General features: G+C 37.7%; 1 protein-coding gene across 4 annotated transcripts in view; it reads left to right on the top strand.

The window, feature by feature from the left end:
* The window catches only part of PLEKHM3 (pleckstrin homology domain containing M3), a 93,601-nt gene that overhangs the window by 36,465 nt on the left and 33,754 nt on the right, over nt 1–23,382 (top strand). For all 4 annotated transcript variants that reach the window (XM_034431815.3, XM_060688141.2, XM_034431831.3 and 1 more), the window contains 2 exons: nt 4,377–4,522; nt 7,811–8,004. In XM_034431815.3, the coding sequence (XP_034287706.2) occupies nt 4,377–4,522; nt 7,811–8,004 (340 nt within the window). The remainder of the gene's footprint in view (nt 1–4,376; nt 4,523–7,810; nt 8,005–23,382) is intronic.

Here is a 23,382-nt window from a genome sequence, read left to right as displayed (position 1 = left end):
GGTAAATCTATAACTATGTGTTTTATTTCCAATCCACACCTCTCCGTTGCACTTCCTCAAAATCGCCTCAGCTCCGTTGCCTGTCAGTTTCGCCCCCTCACACTTCAATTAGCCTCGTTAACTCACTCCGTTATATTTTCACTCCGTTTCTTCTTAACAATTCTGCTTTGCCGATCAGTTTCTCTTTTTAGTTATGTATCCGATGTTTTAAATATTTAAATGTTTCAGAATAAGAGTAATTAGTTATTCTTATTGATGCTGTTTGGTCGATCCTCGCTTCCCTTTTTTAAAAGCAACCGTCAGCGTTCTGGCCAACCGACAAGAGGTTGGTTTTTTTCCGGGCTGAATTAAGGGACTTTCCTTGAACCTTCGGGGCAATTTTTTATACTCCCGAGGTCCTCAGGATTTTCCCTTTTATCTATTGACCTCTTCGTGGTCAATAGAGCTAAAAAAATTCAGCTTTCAGACCGAAAATTGGGACCTAGGAACGGAGCGCTGTCCCCTCGGTTCCTATCACGCTGACGTCACCAACGGAGATATCCAGACATGCCTTATTTCTATAGCACATCATATTTACTTTGCTTTTGTTGGAACTGCTGCCTAATTAAAGAAACTGGACATGACAAATTGTATGGATTTTTGAAGCAAGCTTAAATCCACTTCATTTGGAAAGAAATGCCAATGAACTCAATGCAGACTTCTGAATAACATGCAAATGAGTGCACATTTAATCCAATTGTTATAAAAAACTGCATGCTGCAAACTACGAAGAATTTTGAAAATATTATTTTCTGTTTTTAATTATGGATTATTCTATCTCCCAGACATAAGATGCACCCTCACAAAACAATATTGCTCTCTCTGGATGTTATAAGATGTTATAAGATTGGGAAGCATTGGAAATCGTCTTCTAACTTCCTCTCGCCCAATAATTAGAGATGGTTCTTGACTAGAAAGATAGACTTTTAAAACCTTGATATGCTACTCATTATCGCCCCAGCAAAGTCTGTAGTTTGGGGCCTGTGATGCTCGTTTTCATTTTCCATTATTTTATTTCTGCCACTTTAACCCCGTGTCGGTTTTTTTTTTTTTATTGAAAAAGTTTTTCAAATACAAATTTTTCCCCCTTTCCCCCCCTCCTCCCTAACCCTCCCTCCCCCTCCCCTCCCCCTGTGGCTTCTTCAAGGTACAACCCAAATTCATAACAGATTATATAATACTTTACTTTCCCCTTGCTCCATCCCCCATATGCTGACCCTTTCTTTCTAATAATATTATTATATCCCCCTTATACTATACATTTCGAAATAACATTCTACTATAACATTATATAATAACTCCTAATTTAGCATAGTAATATTATTATATCCCCCAATTTAACAATTTCTACTCATGATCTACTCTTTTACTCCTCCCCCATACATATATCTCTTAAATCAAATCTTTTTTGTATATTAATATGACATTTCAAAGCAACCTTCCACTATAAAACTATATAATAAATCCTAATTTAACATTGATTCAACTCATAGTCTGCCCATTTCCTCCACTGCTACTCATTATCGCCCCAGCAAAGTCTGTAGTTTGGGGCCTGTGATGCTCATTTTCATTTTCCATTATTTTATTTCTGCCACTTTAATCCTGTGTTGGTTTTAAAACAAATATTTTTATTGTAATACTTAATCTTTGTTTTCTTTTTAATGATTTTTTATTATTATCATCTCCTACTGCGAGGATTTATAAAATTGTGCTAAATATATTCAGCATGCTTTAAAATGAGAAAAATACTGCTTAATTAATGAGAGAACTTTCAAAATCAAATGGAACTTTAGGTAATGACATATTTGTACATTTTAAGATTGCTATACAATTTTTTGGGTGGGATGACAGTAAATGTGACAGTAATTTTCTCAAAAAATGTATGCTTGTTTGTCTTTGTTATCAAGGGTCTCAATTAATGAGAGTCAGAAGCATAATTTAAACTAAATATGATTATTACTTGAAAGCATTGATTTCTGAATCTTTTAAGAAAACCCCCAAATAGTTCCAACAAATGTTCTTAAAATTCAGTGCTTTTGGGTGGGGGGAGAAGGTAAGGAATACATTTTTCAAATCTACATAAATCTAGTTGCACCCCACTCCATTAACATTTTTCTCCTCATTTCTAGACAGTTATATCCCTAAAGCTTTTTAAATCCCTTTAATAAACGTTGACAATAAGAATAATTATATTTATAAAGACAAAAATATGTTTCAAGAATGATCCGAATGTTAGGATTCCAATGATGAATCAATACTGATAGAATATCAATAATTGTTTTGATAAAGTGCTGATGAAACAAAATCCCTTTGCACTTTTCAAAAGAAAAATTAACTGTTCTAGAAATATGTAATGTAGAATTTAACAAGAGGAAGATGCAATATAGAAAATGCTATTTTATTTCTTTAAATATAATGAAATGTTTGTTAAACCTTTAAAAAAAACCTTAACAATTGGACTCCATTTATAAGTCCTGAAGCCTAGACATCCTGTGTAACAAAATACAGTGTTATATTATATCATTGCTTCCTTATTTCTTTCCTTATTTGAAGAAAATAGCTTAATTGCTGTCACTGACATGCATTTTGTCACCATGCATTACGTTTAGCTTCAGAACATCAAAGGAATCAACTGTATTCATAATTAGAAGTAAAAGGATTGCAAAATAGCAGGCCTTGTTAAAAAACAACAGCCACACAACTGAAGGAAAGTACAAAGGGTGTTGCATAATTTAACATAGAAAATATAACACTACAATGGCCTTATAACATGAACTTTTAATATACATTTTCTTTTATTAAATTTGACATTTTGAGTGCTCTAAGCAACACAGACTATTGTGCATGATATGATATATGATCCAGGTAAAATGTATTGTTAAGGAAATGGAGCAGAAGTAGAAATCGGGGGGGGGAAAACATAGAGAAATAGTGTATGAAAACAGGGTGAGCAAAAATTGCTTCTTTGGGAGATGTTGGAAAATAAGAATATAGACTTCTTAAGGAAGGGGGAATCTGATCAATGTGCATTGTTTGTGATTATATTCAATACTTCAAAAGCAAATTTAAGATAATATGAGATGCTTCAAATCTCTATTTACTTAGAATGTTAATTAGCTATAAAGACTTCGTTTTGCTGTGATAGTTTTATATCAAGATTCATGTACCTACACTTTGTCTTAGTACTTCAGACCAGCCTTGGTGGACTGGATAGGCATACATCCTAATAAATATTTAATTTTGCTGTCTGCTTGATGGAGAAGCCCTTGATGAATTTATGCCTGATACATTTCTGCAAGGGAGAGTTCTTTCCAACATGTCTGCCACTATAAAAATGGTGAAGCAAAAATTCAACAGATCTATAATTCTCCCTAATCTCGTCCTACATCTTCTCTCAGCAGCTTTAATCAGCATAGCTAGTAGTGAGAAATCTGAGAAAGGCAGCTTAACAACTTCTGAAAGGCCACATGTTACATATCCATGCTCTGAAGGAAAGGGGTACAAAATCATTTCTGCCTTGGAAAGTATTTTTAGAGAAGAATTAATATAGAAGAATTATTTACTATGTGTTGGGAGGAAGGACTTAATTGTGTAAAATTATAATACCACCTAAAGATACTGTGATTCTACTGGGTAAAAGGGAAAGGTGCATTGATTTTCAAAAACAATTAGAAATTCTAAATATATAAATAGCTGAAAAATCATTTTGCAGGTTACAGCTGTAAGACATCTATCTTTAAAGTTTGTTTGACTAAATAAAACTTAAGAGAAAAACATTAAAAACATGAAATTAGTATTAGTATAAATCATGGAATTATTTTTAAAAATGAATAATAGAATGCTAAAAAATTGATCCATTTGACAGTACAGATACAGGGACCTGGAAAATATTCAGTCCAATTTACATTACTGCTGGACTTGGTAAAGAATTTGGATTTTTGTGATTGCTTTGAATCTTAAGAGTCAGTTCAGTCATTGGAATTTCTAGTTTTCACATGTGAAAACAGTTTCTTCCTGCTCTTCGTTTTGGAATCTCTTGAATCAGCTATCTCTCATGAAGTCTTCTGCAAAACTAAAGAAAAAAGTGTTAAGATACATCAGTTGGATGGCTCCTAGAGATGCCAATCAAAACACACAATTATTCTCACCATGCATGCGTGTGTAAAGGCAAAAAATGGGAAAAGCAATTGCAAAAAGTGAAAGCCAATGATATCTGAAGCTCCATGAAATTCTGTGGCTGAGATACAGTAATTACATGGTAAAGTAATGGAAACTTTTTTTCAGTGTAACTAAGAATCTGCTTTTTACACCAGTCTTTTTTTTCTCCCTATTTGAAGGTTGTCAGCGTTGCATTGGCTTAAGCAGTGGGAAAGCAAAGGTATGCAACTACAGTGGATGGTATTACTGCAACCTCTGCCACGTTGATGATACCTTTCTAATTCCTGCACGGCTAGTTCATAACTGGGATACTTCAAAATACAAGGTAAAAGTAGATACATGCTGACAATAGTACAAGTACTTGCTCCCTGATTATAGTGTGGAATATGCTCACAGTACTGCCCAATAGGAAAACATTATATCCATCAGTCAATCAGTATTTTGTGACTACGTGTCATTATATTATATAAAACTATGAAAAAAGAACAAAAAATTAATAATTTAAGAGGGAGGGGAAAATATCAACAAATGAAAAGGCATGCAGGGAATTGGATTAAGATGGAACCAATACTAAAACTGAGAGCTTAACCATTTCTTTGAGTTTAATATTGCAAAGGTAGCATCCTGACTACCAACAGCTGTAATCACATCTGCAAGGAGGTAGAATAGTTGTTCAGCTATTGATGCTCACACTGCAAAGGCCAAGAGGGAGGAAATATAATTGCATGATTATATTTGAGAATGAGACAGGAGTTTGTCTCATTCATTTCCCCTCATGTAATGCAAATAAAACAGTTTTACTAAGTGAGAAACTTGGAGGTTTTCTAATTTCCAGTACCTTACCAGTGTCAGATTAATTCTAATGAAGATTAAAAGTAACTCCATTTCTGTCCTCATGATGATCTGGCCAAGTTGAAAGCCCAAGCAAAAGCCCAAGCAACAAAGGCTAATGCAATTCTGCATGCAGATAGGTGAACGCCCCGAAGCACACAAGACTCACAGCCTCCAGTAGAAAGCCTCAGTTGCCCACAACAACCAGTGGTGGGATTCAAAATTTTTTACTACTGGTTCTGTGGGCGTGGCTTGGTGGGCGTGGCAGGAGAAGGATACTGTAAAATTCCATTCCCTCCCCATTCCAGGGGAAGGTTACTGCAAAATCCCCATTTCCTCCTGATCAGCTGGAACTCGGGAGACAGAGAATAGATGGGGGCGGGGCCAGTCAGAAGTGGCATTTACTGGTTCTCCGAACTACTCAAAATTTCCGCTACTGGTTCTCCAGAACTGGTCAGAACCTGCTGAATACCACCTCTACAACAAACGTTAGAATCCCGATCAGCATGCATGCCATGCAACTACTGTAGTATTCATGCAGCTGGGCCATAGTTGTGGCTGTTATGGTGGTTAACCTGAGAATATCCAAAGGTGGCAGCAAAACCTTTGTTTATGTTGTAGCCTTATTGTCATTGTCCTCAAAAAAGCTTCAAAAGTTGTGCAAAGGACAGCTGGCAGGAAACTGGACACTTCTTACCAATCTGGGCACTGAGTTTGGGGGTGAAGTAGAAAAGCTGAAACCATTCATTAGCTTACCCACCTGTAGAGAATGAGGCAAGAGTGGCAGAGATACAGAAGAACCATCACCTGGACAAAAGAGGCTGAAACGTTTTTTAAATTCAGGCCAACAACATAACTTTCAGAAGTAGTTCAGGCACATCCCTCCCTAATCCACTTAAGTATAAAAAAAAAGTTTTCTGTTAACTATTTTGTAAGAGAGCCAATGTGTTGGATTAGGAGCCAGGAGATCCTGGTTCTGGTTCATAGAACTGTAGTTGCTCTTTAAGCCAATCAGGCAATCTAAGCCCAACCTACTTTCACATATTGTTTTTGTGGAAAAAAATAGGAGAGAGAACTATGTGTGTTACCTTGAGCTCCTGAATGAAAGGTGGAGTATAAATCTAACAAATACAGAATTTGTCTCAGATTTGAAATCTGGCTACAAGCCATAGTTCTGTCATCTAACTTTCAAGCATTTATCCTAAAATAGCTTAATACGATTATTCCTATATTATAATTTTAGCTTTTTGGATTAAATATAGTGATATAAAAGTGTAGCACATAAAAAAATAAATACATTATTTAACTATTTAAAGTAATATTATAATATTAGTGCTACTTAATATTATAAAAAAGGGGGAACAGAAGATATTAAACAAACAGAGATATTTGTGTTCTTGAATATCTTACAAATTTTGGCAAGTTCTTAGATATATGCATCCAAAAAGAAAAAAAGAAACAAAAATGGCTAAAAAAATATCAAAAATAACAAATTTCACTAAATTCTCATTGCTATTGCAAATAATAACAACAGTTTTAGTAATGGTGTATTGTACTAAGTTTGAATGGTCAGTTCCCTACTAGTATTTCACAATCCCCTAGTTGTGAAAAATATTATAAACTTTCATTCTGGACTACAAGAAAGAAGAATCATGAAAATGTAGGAGATGGCTAAAATATAAAACAAAATAGCAGTGCTTTTGGTTTAAAAGAGAGAAAAAAATATCCCTTATTAGACTGTTTCCCCATGTTATTGAATTACAAGCCTAAGAACAACACTGAAAAACCCTAGCTCGTTTGTAAAAGTAAAGAAATACAGGGAGACATTACTTATTCTTCATTTCAGCATATTATCTTTTGTGGGCAGGTGAAGCTATGTTTACAAGATAGTGGGGATTCATCTTAATACTAAAATAGTAACAACCTTCATCAGAGTTGAAGTTGTTTAAAATATATGTTTATGACTGAAGAATTCTCTGTTCTCCCACCTTCATCATCACAGTTGCTGAAAATGATTGGGAATTCAGAGAGGAGACTATTTGTTTATTCTGCAACTCTTCTTATTCGTTTGCTCTATCGGGTTTTTAGATTTCACACCAGTTTTACACTCTGTGACATAATTAAGTAAAAACAAGATATAACCTAGCAAGAGAAAATACTGTATATGGCAGCAGCCTTTTGCTACTTACATGCTACAGTATATCTAGTCTTTGCCAGTGAGTTTATATTAAATTCCACAGACCCTGGTAGGTGTAGATTTATTTAATACCTATGTATACTGTTCAAAAAAATAAAGGGAACACAAGTAGAAGACATCCGAGATCTGAATGAATGAAATAGCCTTATTAAATACTTTGTTCTTTACATACAGTAGTTTATACACTGCTCAAACAACTAAAGGGAACACAAAACTACTGTATGTAATGAACAAAGTATTTAATAAGACTATTTCATTCATTCAGATCTTGGATGTCTTCTGCTTGTGTTCCCTTTATTTTTTTGAGCAGTGTAGTTAGTATAACTTTTGGAACATTCCACTAACTGAATTTTGCTTCTTTGAAATGTTTAACACCAGAATTTAGTTTATATCTACAGGGTGCTTTTTTAATAAATAATTTTTAATTATATCTACAGGGTGCTTTTTTAATAAATAAGATTATAGTATGTCTTATCATAACACAAATAACACTAGCATAATGCCACTGAGAGAGTGATGTACTGATTGCCTCTGAGCAGTTAAAGATTTATTAGAAGATAAGCTTTATGGATTTCCCCCTTATAGGTATCAAAGCAAGCCAAAGAATTCCTGGAATATGTTTATGAAGAGCCCCTGATTGACATTCAGAGAGAAAATCCCATATTGTACAGACACGTTGAGCCATTGGCAAGTGTGGCCCGTCTGAGACAGCAACTGAAATCCCTCCGAGCCTATTTATTCAGCTGCAGAGCAGCAGTGGCTGAAGACCTGCGAAGAAGGTAAGACAAAAGAACAGTCAAGGACTAGCTTCCTGGAGCCATCTTCCTTCTTACACTTTCTTTCTTTAGTTCCCATGACCCAGCAATTAAAATAGAGCCCATTGTGCCTGACTCCAAAGGGTAACTGGATGCTTTCAGTGCAACTGGATGGTTCACTGGCCAAAGGGATGGATCTGCCTGTCTGCCTGCCTGCCTGCCTCCCTCCCTCCCTATATCAGGGGTGTCAAACTTGTGTTGTCACGGCAACGTCATGTGACGTATCGTGACTTTTTCCCCCTTCGCATGACACATCTGGTCTGCGGGCGAGTTTGACAGCCCTGATCTATATGAAAGTACAGTCGCATATCATCACATTCAAACTATGTAGATTATACAACTGCAGCACTTGAAGAGCTGATCTAGTCACTGTTAAATTAATATACTAACCAATTCAGTCCTGGAATCATGGTCCTTCTGCTTGAGAATTTTCTACACTGGAAATGAAATGCCAGAGTAGATATAGGTCCCTGCATAAATGCAAATTAAAATTATATATGGCGTCCAGGATTCTTATGATTGTTATTAATGCTGGAACAACAGCAGTAAAAAATCAGCTGGTTTTGGCATCCTAAACAAATATGATGAAAGTTCTGGGCTTGGAAACACTTTTCTTCATTTTTTCTGTCACTCTCTCATCTATCACCTTAACAACAGCTCCAACTATAGGAAGGAGTGAAGCCAGACTTGCTTTTCAAATGATGAGGTGCCTCCCTTCTAGGCAGGACATGTTTTCCAATCTCTGAAAATACAGGAGACAGAGAATGGGATTTCCTCTGTCGCCAAGAACCTATAGAAAGTACTGAGTCCCAAATGCTCCCCATTTACTTTCTCTGGCCTGGGATCTATTAGGAGAACAAGAGCAGGATAAAATAGGGAGTGTTCGGTCTTTCATTATCATCGTGATAGGAGCCTGATGGCACAGTGATTAGAATGCAGTATTACAAGCTGACTCTGCCGACTGCCAGCAGTTTGATTCTGACCGGCAAAAGTCGATTCATCCTTCATCCCTCTGAGGTCAGTAAAATGAGGACCCAGATTGTTGGGGGCAATATGCTGACTCTGTAAACTGCTGTAAAATACTATGAAGTGGTATATAAGTCTAAATGCTATTGCTATTGTTATCATCCATGTCCCCATTATTCTGAGTGTTGGTGGAAAGGGTGTGTCTGTGTGTCTGTGTGTGCATACACACACGCATGTTCACTTTGGCATCTTCATCCATATAATCCAAAGGAAATCATTTTGGCTGTTTAGGAGATAACCTTGGTTGATGTCATGATTAATAATGTCAAAACCCAATAAAAGTATTAATGTTACTGAAGTGCCCAAACTTAGTAGCTACGTTCCTATTATAAATCCATTTGCATTGTCTCTATTTGGGATTGTGAAACAAAGGAAGTTGAAAATCTCTGCAGTTGAAGAAGGCACATGTTGTATTTTCTTAATATCATGTAAGAATCACCTTGCTTTTCCCTATCTTACTTTTTAAAGAACTTCATTTGTAATACTGGCTATAATATATCCTTCAATTAGTATGAGATTGAAGGCTGGATGCTTTATGGGAGATTCAGTTCAGAAAAGGCATCAGAGAAAGAGATTACAAGCTTTTGATTAACAGCAAAGCAAAAAAGAGTGTTTGATTAAAATAAAGAGGCAGGGAGGGCCAAAGCAAGTCAATGAAGAGAACAGAAAAAAAGAGATCAAAGGAAACAGAGAGTGAAAAGCAACTGAGCTCGAAGATATGGGGCAAAGGGGAGGGGGGAATGAGGATACTAGCAGAGGCACCAAGAGCCAGTGCTGATGGAAAAAGGTGATAGAAAAGGGTACAGAGGAAGCTGTGAAGAGGCATTCAAGGTAGCACAGGAACAAAAGCAAACCTGAGAAAATAAGAACCATTGCAAATGACAAAAAAGGAAACAAAGGGGGATTAGAGACTAAAGCAGTTGAGTGGGCATGCTGTAGAAAATGGAGAGGATACAGTTAGGACGCAGATTGGAAATAATGCAGGGAGCTAAAATGTTGAATTATTATCAAACTTGGTAAAAAGTTACATTAAGCTTATCATTTGGGGGAAAGAAGTTAATATGGGTGTGTGTACACCTGCAGAAGGTGATTGAGGAAGTAACAATGAAGATGAAAAACAAATCTTATTGTAGGCTAAATAATGTCTATAAAAGATGTTTGAGCAATAGTACAAAGTTTAATTTTCTCTCTTAATTCAGATAAACTGTAACTTACCTTGTACTTAAAAAGCCATCTGGGTTGGTATACTACCTGGTTTGAACCTTATAACTTATCAGCATGAGTGCCGCCAGAACTCCAGTTCTTTCTTTTACACTGTAGTCCCCAGACAAATGATATTCAGTTTCCTTTCCACCTCCTTCCTGGTGGCATGTGTCACCTAACATGTAGGCTGAAGATGTAAACATATTTGAGGGTATATCTCTTAGAATAAAAGTGCACCTTTGACAAAAAAAACTTTTTTGAACTCCAGAACTCATTTGTTAATCTTCTTTTGTACCAGATTCCTAGTGATTGCCTGGACAAGTCCATGCAATATTCTTGTAACATTTTTCAGAAGTGATTTCATTGACTTCTTATTACTAAAAAAGAGTGACTTCAGTGTCTCCCAGTTTCTTGCCTATTGCCTTTAACCACTATACCAAAATGGTTATTTAACTTATCTTAGTGGATATTTAATTAAATACCTAAATAATTAGAATGTATATAGCATATTCAGAATCAAAAGTAAAGGTAAAGGTTTAGATAGTTTTGGGCTGACCCAGAACCTGCGGTCTAAAGGGATCAATTTCTATTCAGCTTAAGAGTCCTGATATAACTCCCATTAGCACCATTAGTCAATAGTTATTTTGACCCCGTAGAAGCCAATCTGTAGATCCTGGTGTATCTCCTTTCTCTTCTACTGAGCCACTTTACTGGGACCTCTGGTGTCATATGACCAATAGTGATACAAATGGATATACAGTAAGTTTGTTCTGTCACTATTTCCTCAAGAAAAATAGGTTGAACATTGAAATAATTCTAATCAAACAAAGTTATATTACCGTAAAAAGTCACAATCACAGCAGTGTCTAGCAGTTCATTTAAAAACTGAACTGAAAACTTTCTGTGCTTGAAAAGGTTTTCTCTAGCTATCATAACAGGAAGGATGAAAACTTGAAACACTTAAATACTTTTAAAACACTTTAAAAAGTGTTTTTGAAAAGCACCTCAACTTTACTGATCATAGAGTCTAAAACTTTTGCTTTTAAATAGTTGCAACTTCATTTCCAGTCACTAATGCAAAGAAAAAAACAGTCAGCTAATAAATAATGTCTCAAAGGTACTTTTTCAAAAGACAACTGGACTGGTTTTTGGTTTTTTGGTTGTTGTTTTTTTTGGAGGAAGAAGAAGATGTTTCGCTTCTCATCCAAGAAGCTTGAATGGATGAGAAGTGAAACATCTTCTTTTTCTTCCTCAAACAAAACAAAACAAAACCCAGTCCAGTTGCCTTTTGAAAACACATCATTGAGACAACCATGACCTGGATGACTGAGAATCTCCATTATTAGACACTAATTAGATATTATTAGACTAATTAGACATTATTAGACACTAATAAATAATGGTAGCAAATAGGCCTATAAGTAGTTCTCAGTTCATGATGATAATTAGGACCAGAAACTCTGTTGCTAAATAGAAAATCATGCAACTGTGATGACTTACGATGGCAGTTCTGATAGTTCCAATTGTGGTCATTAAGTGAATCTTGCACGGTTCATAAGATACCACATGGCTATGACTTACAACTGGCTGCCAGCTTGCTAAAAGTTGTTACATATTTGCCATTTGTAACTATGAAAGTAATGTTTTGTCAAACTGTCCATAATCAATTTTGTTATTGTTAGTTGCCAAATCATGTCCGACCCATTGCGACCCCATGGACAACGTTCCTCCAGGTTTTCCTGTCCTCTATCACAGCGGTCACTAACTGGTGGTCCATGGACCACTGGTGGTCCGTGAGAAAATTTTGGTGGTCCACAGAAAAATTATTTGCATTCTTTTATATTGCACTAAATCAGGGATCCTCAAACTAGGCCCCTGGGACAGATATGTGCAATGAATGTTTATGTTGCTGCAGAGAGTCTCCCCCTTCAGGGACTTTTTGTATGGGTCAGAGGGGAACAGAAATTCCGACTTGGGGTCTGCTTTGGCCTCCTGGTGCAGGGCTTTGGGCGAAGGCTGGAGGGAAGTGCCACTGGTGGTGAAGAGCCGGAGGGCCTTGTTCCAGTGGGACTGTCTCATGGCCTGGAACTGGCTGACCATCTCAGGCCGCTGAGCTTCCAGGTGCCGGTACTGGCCTTGCACTCCCACAGGTCTTCCCTCTGTTTGGAAAGCCTATGTTCATAGTCCTCAGTGAGGTGCTTCTACTGAGCCTCCTTCTTGGTCAGATCCAATTTGAACTGAGCTGTTTTGCCAACTCTTTCTCATGGTGGCTGCTTAGCTCCAACAACTGCTTCCTGTTGGGGCCCTAAGTAGCCCATGCGGGGAGGTGAGGAGTGGCTGGGAGGGGAGGGGAGGGGCGAGTAGAGGCTGGCGAGGGACCCCTTGAGGTGAGTGACATTGAGTTGGCCACGCCCACCCAGCCACATGACCACCTGGCCACGTCCACCCAGCTGGTCATTAGGCAGATCATATTAGTGGTCCACGGGATTTAAAATTATGAATTTAGTGGTCCCTGAGGTCAGAAAGGTTGGTGACCCCTGCTCTACCATCCTCTGGAGTCCATTTAAGCTCATGCCTACTGCTTCAGTGACTCCATCCAGCCACCTTGTTCTCTGTCGTCCACTTCTTTTTTTGCTCTCAATCTTTCCCAGCATTAGGCTCTTCTCCAATGAGTCCTTCCTTCTCATTAGGTGGCCAAAGTATTTGAGTTTCATCTTCAGGATCTGGCCTTCTAAAGAGCAGTCAGGGTTGATCTCCTTTAGGACTGACCAGTTTGATCACCTTGCAGTCCAAGGGACTCGCAGGAGTCTTCTCCAGCACCATAGTTCAAAGGCCTCAATTCTTTGACGCTCAGCCTTTCTTGTGGTCCAACTTTCACAGCCATACATTGCAACTGGGAAAACCATAGCCTTGACTATATGCACTTTCGTTGGCAGGGTGATATCTCTGTTTTTTAGTAAGCTATCTAGATTTGCCATAGCTTTCCTCCCCAGGAGCAAGCGTCTTTTAATTTCTTGGCTGCAATTTCTTAGCTTTTAATTTCCCATCCGCGGTGATCTTGGAGCCCAGGGAAATAAATTCTGTCACTACCTCCATTTCTTCCCCATCTATTTGCCAGGAATTAAGAGGGCCGGATGCCATGCCATGATCTTAAGTTTTCTTAATGTTGAGTTTCAAGCCAACTTTTGCACCCTGCTTCTTCACCCGTATCAAGAGGCTCTTTACTTCCTCTTCACTTTCTTCCGTTAGAGTGGCATCATCTGCATATCTGAGGTTGTTGATATTTCTCCCGGCAATCTTAATTCCAACTTTTGATTCATCTAGCCCCGCCTTTCTCATGATGTACTCTGCATATAAATGATCCGTCCCCATCCACACACACACACAAACACAGCCAGCCGAGGGTTAAGGAAACACTTTGGCACACACCCAGGTCTTTATCTCCAACTTGGCAGCGATTTACACACCGTCTGCCAAGTGCATTTATTTCCACAAAACAGAAAGATAAGATACTTAGCGCACAAAAGTCCAATCAGAATAATATTCCTCTCAGCAGTTTCCGGACGAGGCTTTAGTGACTATCCAAGGTTTACTTTTGTTCGTCACAGGGATCGCTGGCCACTACCCTCTATTATATAGTCTATGGGGTGTGGTCCAGTGACTCAGTTCTAATCCCTAGCACACCTCCTGAGCTGCTGCAATCGTTTATCACGCCTTCGGAGGCGTGCGTCCAGGAATGATGTCTCTCCCTCGCTCTCATCTGAGCTACCTGTCTCCCTGCTAATCTCCTCTCCCTCGGCCGGCACCTGAGACAGTGCCAGAGGGGAGGGGCCTGGAGAGGGAGGCCTGGCTGACTCCTCTTCCTCATGCTCGGAGCTTTCTTCCTCCGATGGGACAGGCTCAGAGGGCGGGGCCACAACAATAAGTTAAATAGGCAGGGTAACAGTATACAGCCTTGCCGGATTCCTTTCCCAATTTTGAACCAATCAGTGGTTCTGTGTCCAGTTCTCACTGTTGCTTCTTGACCCGCATATAGATTTCTCGAGATAAATAAGATGGTCTGGTATTCCCATCTCTTTAAGAACTTGCCGCAATTTGTTGTGATCCACACAATCAAAAGCTTTAGCATAGTCAATGAAACAGAAGTAGATGTTTTTCTGGAACTCCCTAGCTTTCTCCATGATCCAGCATATGTTGGCAATTTGATGTCTAGTTCCTCTGCCTCTTTGAAATCCTGCCTGTACTTCTGGTAGTTCTCGATCCACATACTGCTGGAGCCTAGCTTGTAGGATTTTGAGCATAACTTTACTAGCATGAGATATGAGTGCAATGGTGCGAGAGTTTGAACATTCTTTGGCATTGCCTTTCTTTGGAATTGGAATGTAAACTGACCTTTTCCAATCCTGTGGCCACTGTTAAGTTTTCCAAATTTGCTGGCAAATTGAGTGTAGCACTTTTACTGCATCGTCTTTTAAAATTTTGAATAGCTCAGCTGGGATACTATCACCTCCACTAGCTTTGTTGTTGCTCAGGTCTCCCAAGGCCCATTTGATTTCACATTCTAGGATGTCTAGCTCGAGGTCAGTGACCACCCCATCTTGGTTATCAGGGATGTTAAATTCATTCTTGTATAGTTTTTCTGTGTAATTTTGCCACCTCTTCTCAATCTCTTCTGCCTCTGTTAAGTCCCTGCCATTTTGGTCCTTTATCATGCCCATCTTTGCATGAAACGTTCCCTTCATATCTCCAATTTTCTTGAAGAGATCTCTGGTCCTCCCTATTCTATTGTTTTCTTCTATTTCTTTGCATTGTTCATTTAAGAAGGTATTCTTATCTCTTCTAGCTGTTGTCTGGAATTCTGCATTCAGTTGGGTGTATCTTTCTCTTTCTCCCTTGCCTTTCGCTTCCCTTCTTTCCTCAGCTATTGGCAAAGCTTCCTCAGACAGCCATTTTGCTTTCTTGCATTTCTTTTTCTTTTTTGTAAAGTTTTTTTTATTTTTTACACAAACACACACACAAACATACAATGTATTTTTGCTGATGTATTTGGTTGGTTAACAATGTATTTGGTTGGTTAACAAATTTAAACAATTTTCAGTCCTTTCAACTAAAATTACAATTTCTAGACCTCCTTTTTTGCCATAACATTTATTTTCATCTATTTTGTACCAATATTGCCCTTCATTTTCATCTCTAATTTTGACCAAATTTCATTTTCCCTTCTATTCTATATTAAACCCCTTCCCATTTTCATCTAATTTTTATATCCATCATCAAATTAATTAATTATGTGGTGTTATAGTTATTTAATTCTTATATTAATAATAAACCCACTTATTTTATAACATACAGTACATTTCCTTAACTAATACAATCCAACATTTTAATATAAATCAATTGATTATATAGATACCTTTTTCATTTATATATAAACCAGAAGAAGAAAAAAACCTTAGTTGAATTTAAAAATATTCTAACTATTATCCTCTAATCATATAGCTTTCCCCCTGTATTACTCCAAATCATCACTTAATCGTTTGTACACACACCACCGTAAACCATTAAAAACATTTCAATTATTATTCCAATTATTTTTCAATTCATTTTCACCATCATATGATTTAACATTATTTCTTACTACAATTCATATTTCAATTCTAGTCATATACATCATATTCCTCTTTCATTTCTTTCCTTTTTTTCCCTTTCCCTTTTTATTTTTACCTTTTTCTTTCCCCTTTTTTCCTTTTGTGCCTTAAAATCCTGATCTCTCCTGTTTTGCCCTATATTTCCCATTGTTCCCCCTCTCTTTTCTTTTTTTGTTTCACCACTGTTTATCCCACTATTTATCCCAGTATTATCATTTTGTATTTCAAAGTCCTGAACTCTTCTATTTTGCCCTATATTTCTTATTATTTTCCATCCTTTTTCTCTCTTTTTTCTTTTCACTGTAAATTCCAGTGTAATCATTTAAGTTCTTTATATTCTTTCTGTTCCATCCTCCCTTCCTTATTTGTCTCTTTCCATCCTCTTTATTTTTTTCATTGTTAATCCCAATGTAATCTCTAAAAACCTCCTTTTTATTATTACTATTCACATGTTCAGTTACTTCTTCATATTTAATTACATTGTCTTTATCTTCTTTATTTTCAGCCTCTATGTCTTGCATCTCCATCTTCATTTCCTTGTCTGCTTGCGTATGCTCCATCTCAGCTTTTGTGTCCCCAGATTTTAATCCTCCATGTAACATTGTAGTTATTTCTCTTATTTCCATTTTCCATGACAAGTATATCAATTTAATCATTTCTCTAATTTCCTGCACCATTTTATTCTTTTTGAGTTAATATTATTCCGATTTTAAAAGTTCCGCTTGCAGACAAAGAAATCCTCCCCAAAAGTTCTCATGGCTGTTATCTGTAAAGTTCACAATTTTCCAAAACAAAGACCAAGTTGCAGTATTCCTTTTTTACTCATGAAGGTGTCTCTCTGCAATCCACAATTTCCGATTGTCTAACAAATATCCATTTTGTTTCAATCTACATTAACAATCTTACTTAGCTTCTCTTTCTTCTCTTTTTCTTTTTAGCTTTAAAAATATCAAATCAGTTTTATAGTCCAGTCCGAATTTAAACAGCTCTTCTCACTTCTTTTTTCCTTTTATTTATACAACTTTTCTGTTGTATTCTGTTGTAAAATGGCTTATTGTCCATTCTCTTTTCTTTTTCTTGAAATTCAAAAAAGAAAAGGGGAAAAAAGGATCTCTTTATTTCTTTCCGATCCTTTAACCAATCTTGGGGCAACTTCTCTAGTTATTTAAAATTTTCCAAATTATTTCCAAATAATTTTGTTTAAAAGTCAATTTTCCATCGGGTTTTTGTCCCTTTAAGATTACGCTTCAAAATCTTCTTTTCTTCCACCCGTACTCATTAGCCGCTGTTTTATCACTAGGGGTCTTAAAGTTAAAAAAATATTTCCGTATTGTTGTTTCAACCATGGGTTGGCTGTCACTCACTCAGCTTCAAAAAACTCTGTTCCATTCATCACTCCTGCTCAATGCTTAGTCCGGTTGCCCCAGCTTTGTGACAGCTGCAATGGCTGCCGTCACCAGCCACCGAGTCATAGAGAGTTTCCTCTGACCTTCGAGGAACTTGCCTGTTCCTCTTGGTCTTCCGAGGTGCCTCTCCTTCTTCCTCGTCCCTACAGGACAGTTCTGGTCCGAAGACCCCTCGGCAGCGGTTCGTCAGTCCGGGTTTTCACGGAGCTCATCAGAGCCCGCTAATTCCCCAACTGTCTCGCTGCAACACTTCCGGTCAAATCCTTGCATTTCTTTTTCTTTGGGATGGTTTTAGTTGCTACCTCTTGTACAATGTTGCGAACCTCCGTCCATAGTTCTTCAGGCACTCTGTCTATCAGATCTAATTCCTTAAATCTATTTGTCACTTCTTCTGTATATTCATCAGGGATATGATTTAGTTCATACCTGAGTGGTTTGTTGCTTTTCCCTACTTTCTTCAAATTTTGAAACGGGAAGCTCATGATCTGAGCCACCTAGCTCCTGGTCTTGTTTTTACTGACTGTATAGAGCAGTGGTTCTCAACCTTCCTAATGCTGCGACCCTTTAATACAGTTCCTCATGTTGTGGTGACCCCCAACCAGGGGTGGATTCTAAATTTTTTTACTACCGGTTCTGTGGGCGTGGCTTATTTTGTGGGCATGGCTTGGAGGTCATGTGACTGGGTGGGCGTGGCTAGCTGGTCATGTGATCGGGTGGCCATGGCTATGTGTATAGGGACTACTCAGAGGGCTGAAAAAAGTCATTTCTGACAGGTCCTCGGACTTTTGACTGGTCCTCACACTTATGACCATCCTCACATTTATGCCTGTGCAGCATTCTTAACAACCATGTCACTCATTTCACAACTGCTTCTCTTCAACATGGTGATAAGATAGGGCAAAAAATGTAAAATGTGAGGACAGTCGTAAATTTGAGGACTGCTTAAAAGTGCGAGGACCAATCAAAAATAACTTTTTCAGCCCTCTGAGTAGTCCCTGTGCACAAAAGGACTACCCAGAAGGCTGAAAAAAGTGATTTCTGACAGGTCCTCGCACTTTTGACCGGTCTTCGCAGTTATGACTGGTCATCATTTATGCCCATTGTAGCATTCTTAACAACCGTGTCACTCATTTCACAACTGCTTCTCTTCACCATGGTGACAAGATAGGGCAAAAACGTAAATTGTGAGGACAATCGTAAGTTCGAGGACTGGTCAAAAGTGCGAGGACCAGTCAAAAATAACCTTTTCAGCCCTCTGAGTAGTCCATATGCATAAAAGGATACAGCAATAGAGAGGGATGAAGGAAGGGAAGGGAAATTAGAGTAGGAGTGAGGGTAAGAGAGGGAGAAAGAGAGGAGGAGAAGGAGAAAGAAAGAGGAAGTAGGGAGGAGAAGAAGAGGGGGGAAGAGAAAGTAAGAAGGAAAGAAAAGACAGAGGTGGTAGGTTTGAGGAGAAAGATTGCTGTACAATAAAAAAGATGAAAGGGAAGAAAGCCAACCCCAAACAAATATAAAGATATTAAGATAAAGAATGAATTGTTAAACTTTAAAGAATAAAAGAGAACAAATAGGAATAAATAGCAATAATTAGAAACACACATACAAACATACAACGTATTTTCTTTGAACAGAGTATTTGGCCGGTTCACAAATTTAAACAGTTGTAGGAGGTTAGCACCCATCCCCTTCCTAGAAGAATGAAATATTAAAAAGGCAGAATATTATATTTCCCTGGATGAGAAATGGAGAAGCATATTTTACAGACAAAGCAGCTCCCACCTTCCTGCCCCCCACCCTTTGTTAATGGGCCAGAGGCAGAAAGTCAATCCTTTGTGAAAGGACATTTGCAACACAATAGCAACAGAAACTAACACAATTGGCCCCATCTAGCAACCAAAACTCACCACACGTGACCTGGGAAGCATGTGACCTGGGAAGCACATGTGACCATCAGCCAGCAAGGCTAGCTAAGACCCCCACCCCCTGAGAGTCTGACAACCAATCAGGATACTCTTTCGGGGCCCCAAGAAATGCAAAGCCAGAGAGAGCATAAAAACCTGAGGATTTACTGTATCTGCCCCTTTTCTGTTCAGGAACTCAAGCCATGTGATCCTGTCCACCATTAAACCATCTTTCCAAGCAGTCTCCATGTTTCCAGTGTCTTTTTCCCCACTTGGAGCAGAACCCAGAAGGATATTTCTTCCAACATAGTGTTTAGTCATTTCAATTAAATTTACAATTTCTATATTTCCTTTTTACCATATTTATTCCTCATCTATTTTTTAAAAAAATCAATATTACCCTTCATCCTCATCTCTAATCTTAATCAAATTCAATTTTTCCCTTCTATTCTATATTATACCCCTTCATATTGTCATCTGTTTTTATATCCATCCTCACATTGGTTAATTATGTAATTATGTAATACAGTTGTTTAATACAAATTCAACATTTTAATATAAATCAATTAGTTATATAACTATCTTTTTTGTATATTAATCAATATGAACATGAATATTCCAATTATTTCCATGCAATCCAATTTCTTACAAATCAATTAATTATATTTACCAATAATAATAAACCAAATAATTTCTCCCATATATTCCTCCAAACCACAACTTAACCATTTCTGCTTTCAACACAATATACAATTAATAGTATCTCAATTATTATAATTCCCTAGTTAAATAGAGCTTTTTTTCTTTTGTGTTTTAAAATCTTGAACCTCCTCTTTTACCCTAAATTTCCCATTGTTTGCAGTTTTGCACCTACCTTTTTTGGTGAGGAAAAAGAAAAAGAAATCTCTCTGCCTCATTTTGTCACGTTGCAGCAAAGACCCTGCTTACTTTCAATTTCGCTTTTTCAACATAGCTAGGGGAAAAAAAATCTGCTCCAGGAATTTACCTCTTTGCAGCTAGCTAGCAACAGAGCCCTCCGCAAAACAGCTGAGAGTAGGGCAGCTCTTTGAAGCCCCGCTGCAAGAATTTAAAGTTTTTTTCCCTCTAGCCATCAGCTGGGACTCCGGAGGCAGCAATAGATTGGGAGTGGGCAGGGTAAGTGAACGGCAACCGGCGATCCAACAGAGGCAGAGGGTGAGGTTTAGTGAAGGCGCGGTGGGGCGAGAGAGGGCTTTGGCGACCCCTGTGAAATGGCCGTTCGACCCCCAAAGGGGTCGCGACCCCCAGATTGAGAACCACTGATATAGAGGTTCTCCAACTTTGGCTGCAGAGCACATAGTCAATCTGATTTCTGTGTTGACCGTCTGGTGATGTCCATGTGTAGAGTCATCTCTTGGGTTGTTGGGAAAGAGTGTTTGCTATCATATTCATCATATTCTCTTGACAGAATTCTATCAGCCTATGCCCTGCTTCATTTTGTACTTCAAGGCCAAACTTGTCTGCTATTCCAGTTATCTTTTGGCTTCCTACTTTAGCATTCCAATCCCTCATGATGATAAGGACATCATTTTTTGGTGTTAATTCTATAACATGCTGTAGGGCTTTATAGAACTGGTCAATTTCATCCTCTTCAGCATCAATGATTGGAGCATAGACTTGGACTACTGTGATATTGAATGGTTTGCCTTGGATTCGAACTGAGATCATTCTTTCATTTTGGGGAGTGTATCCCAATATTGCTTTTCCTACTCTTTTATTGACTATGTAGGCTACTCCATTTCTTCTAAGGGATTTTTGCCTGCAGTAGTATACCTGATGGTCATCTGAATTAAATTCGCCCATTCCTGTCCATTTAGTTCGCTGATTCCTAAGATGTCGATTTTCAGTCTTGTCATCTCTTGTTTGACCACGTCCAGTTTTCCTTTCACCACCAGATACATCCACAGCTGAGCATCCTTTCGGCTTTGGCCCAGTCACTTCACTCTTTCTGGCGCCTACTAGTACTAGCCTTCTGCTCTTCCCCAGTAGCATATTGGACACCTTCCAACCTGAGGGGCTCATCTTCCGGCATCATATCTTTTTTCCTTTTGGTACTGTCCATGGGGTTTTCATGGCAAAGATACTGGAGTGGGTTGCCATTTCCTTCTCCAGTGGATCACATTTTGTCAATTAATCAATTTTGTAGTGTTTTAAATTTGTTTCATTTATAGAAAAATATTTGATTTATATATTTTCCCATTGATTTAAATGAATTCCAGTATTTGTTTGATTTTAGTATGGTGTATAGGCCAGTCCATTTGCAATCATTTTGGATTAGCTATCAAATTGTTTAATTCAAAAAAAAAAGTTCCAATGATGACAAACTAGCTGTTAATGACCTGTTGATAATATATATTGCTTACAAAAATATAGCTACAACCTTTGTAATTGTAGACACCACCTCCCCTTTAAAGTTTTGTTTGCAGAGAAATGGTGGCGATTACTTATTGTTTGTGCAAATGCATACCTGATAAGGTAAAAGGTGAGGATGGATGAAAGGTGTTGGAGGTTATGTCTCAAACTAATTCTATTAGGAAAGAAATGAAAAGACATGAGAAGCAGCTTGTAGCCCAAATCCCCCCAGACCCTTTCAGATCAAAAGTTTCCAGCTGAGAAACACATGGCTTATCTGATGCCTTTTAAAAATGGTTGTTAGAGAAGTGGCTCCATCATCACTTTTCTTTGTTTTGTTTTGTTTTTTGACAATTTATATCCCATAGGTCCATCTAATAAAAAGATTCTCAAGATCTTGAAAAACAGCATATTAAAATGAACCAGAACCGTAGAATACTTTTTGGAAGGAAAGCAACAAAAACTAAACTGCTTAGACCTAACCAATTATTTTAAATAAAACTTTTTTATAGCTGTATATACAAAAAAATGCCCAAACATGTATTTGGTGTTTTCATAAATTTTTGTATTGCTAAGTATGAACACAATATTGATACTTTTAGCTTAAAGCTTAATGGTGATTCCTGGATGGATGGATGGATGGATGGATGGATGGATGGATGGATGGATGGATATATAGATACATAAAATGTATTCAATTACTTACAACTAATTAATCATATATTAGGAAGCTACTATACGCATGATATTTCTACATCCCTTATTTATTCCTTGTATTTTATTATTTTATTATTTTTTCAAGCCTGTTTGTAAACATGTTACAAATTTATGTAAACTGTCTAATAAAAATAATAACAGAAATGAATTTGAGATGGAACGCTGCTTTGCAGAAGTGTTCACATGTTAATTCTTTATGAAATCCACATATGGATTTGCTTTTTTAAAAAAAATGCTGTAAATGCAAAACTTCAAGTGCTTCTGTTGGTGACATTTTAGAAATCTTATGAATTACAGAGAAGGCTATTTGGAAAGAGTTGCCATCAACTAGGCAGCATCTAGGCTTTTTGGCTTTTTTCCCTTCCTTACACAATGGGAGCAATATCTTTGTTGAATCTCGGGAGTAAATTAACATGGACTGGATGAGGATAGTTAAATTTACTGTGTATGGACACAGAATTACTTATTCTTATAGAATTTTTGGGAGAAAAAATATATCCTCTCGCTGGCATTGCCCCACCTAAGATCAGGAGAGAAGTAGCAGCAGATGCCAAGAGAACTAAGCAAGATAATGATTCTTGACATCCTCTGAAGGGACATGTCCCAAGTCTACCAACTCAGATCTAGGAACAGCTTTATGGCAAGAATAAACAAATGTTGAGGGTACACAAGAATAAATTTGAATTAAAAGATGGAAGAAGACTGTTGGGCAAGGAATAATATTAAAGGAAGATGGCTGAAGGAACTGAGCTCCTTTATACTACTTGAAGGATTCCTCTTCCTCTTTTGCTCATCTTAAAAAGGTTCAGTCCAGATTTATAAGGCCTCCTGTGTTTCTAATGCAAATCTAAGGAAAAAGGCAGGGGTTTTCAAGGTTGAAACTAGTGCATGGATGTGCATTATACACATTGGCTGAAGTGACTGTTCTTCCCCACAGGTTTGTGCTCTTTCCTTATGGGGGATAACTATAAATCAGTATGGATTAGAACTATTCTATTAAAACTCCAACATCTCAGCCTCTCCAAGGAGGAATTCCTAATGATGGGCTAT

The sequence above is a fragment of the Pantherophis guttatus genome, chromosome 1 (genome assembly GCF_059756535.1).
Source record: "Pantherophis guttatus breed Tessera chromosome 1, ASM5975653v1, whole genome shotgun sequence".
NCBI lineage: Eukaryota > Metazoa > Chordata > Lepidosauria > Squamata > Colubridae > Pantherophis > Pantherophis guttatus.
This window is presented reverse-complemented; position numbering and strand designations above follow the sequence as displayed.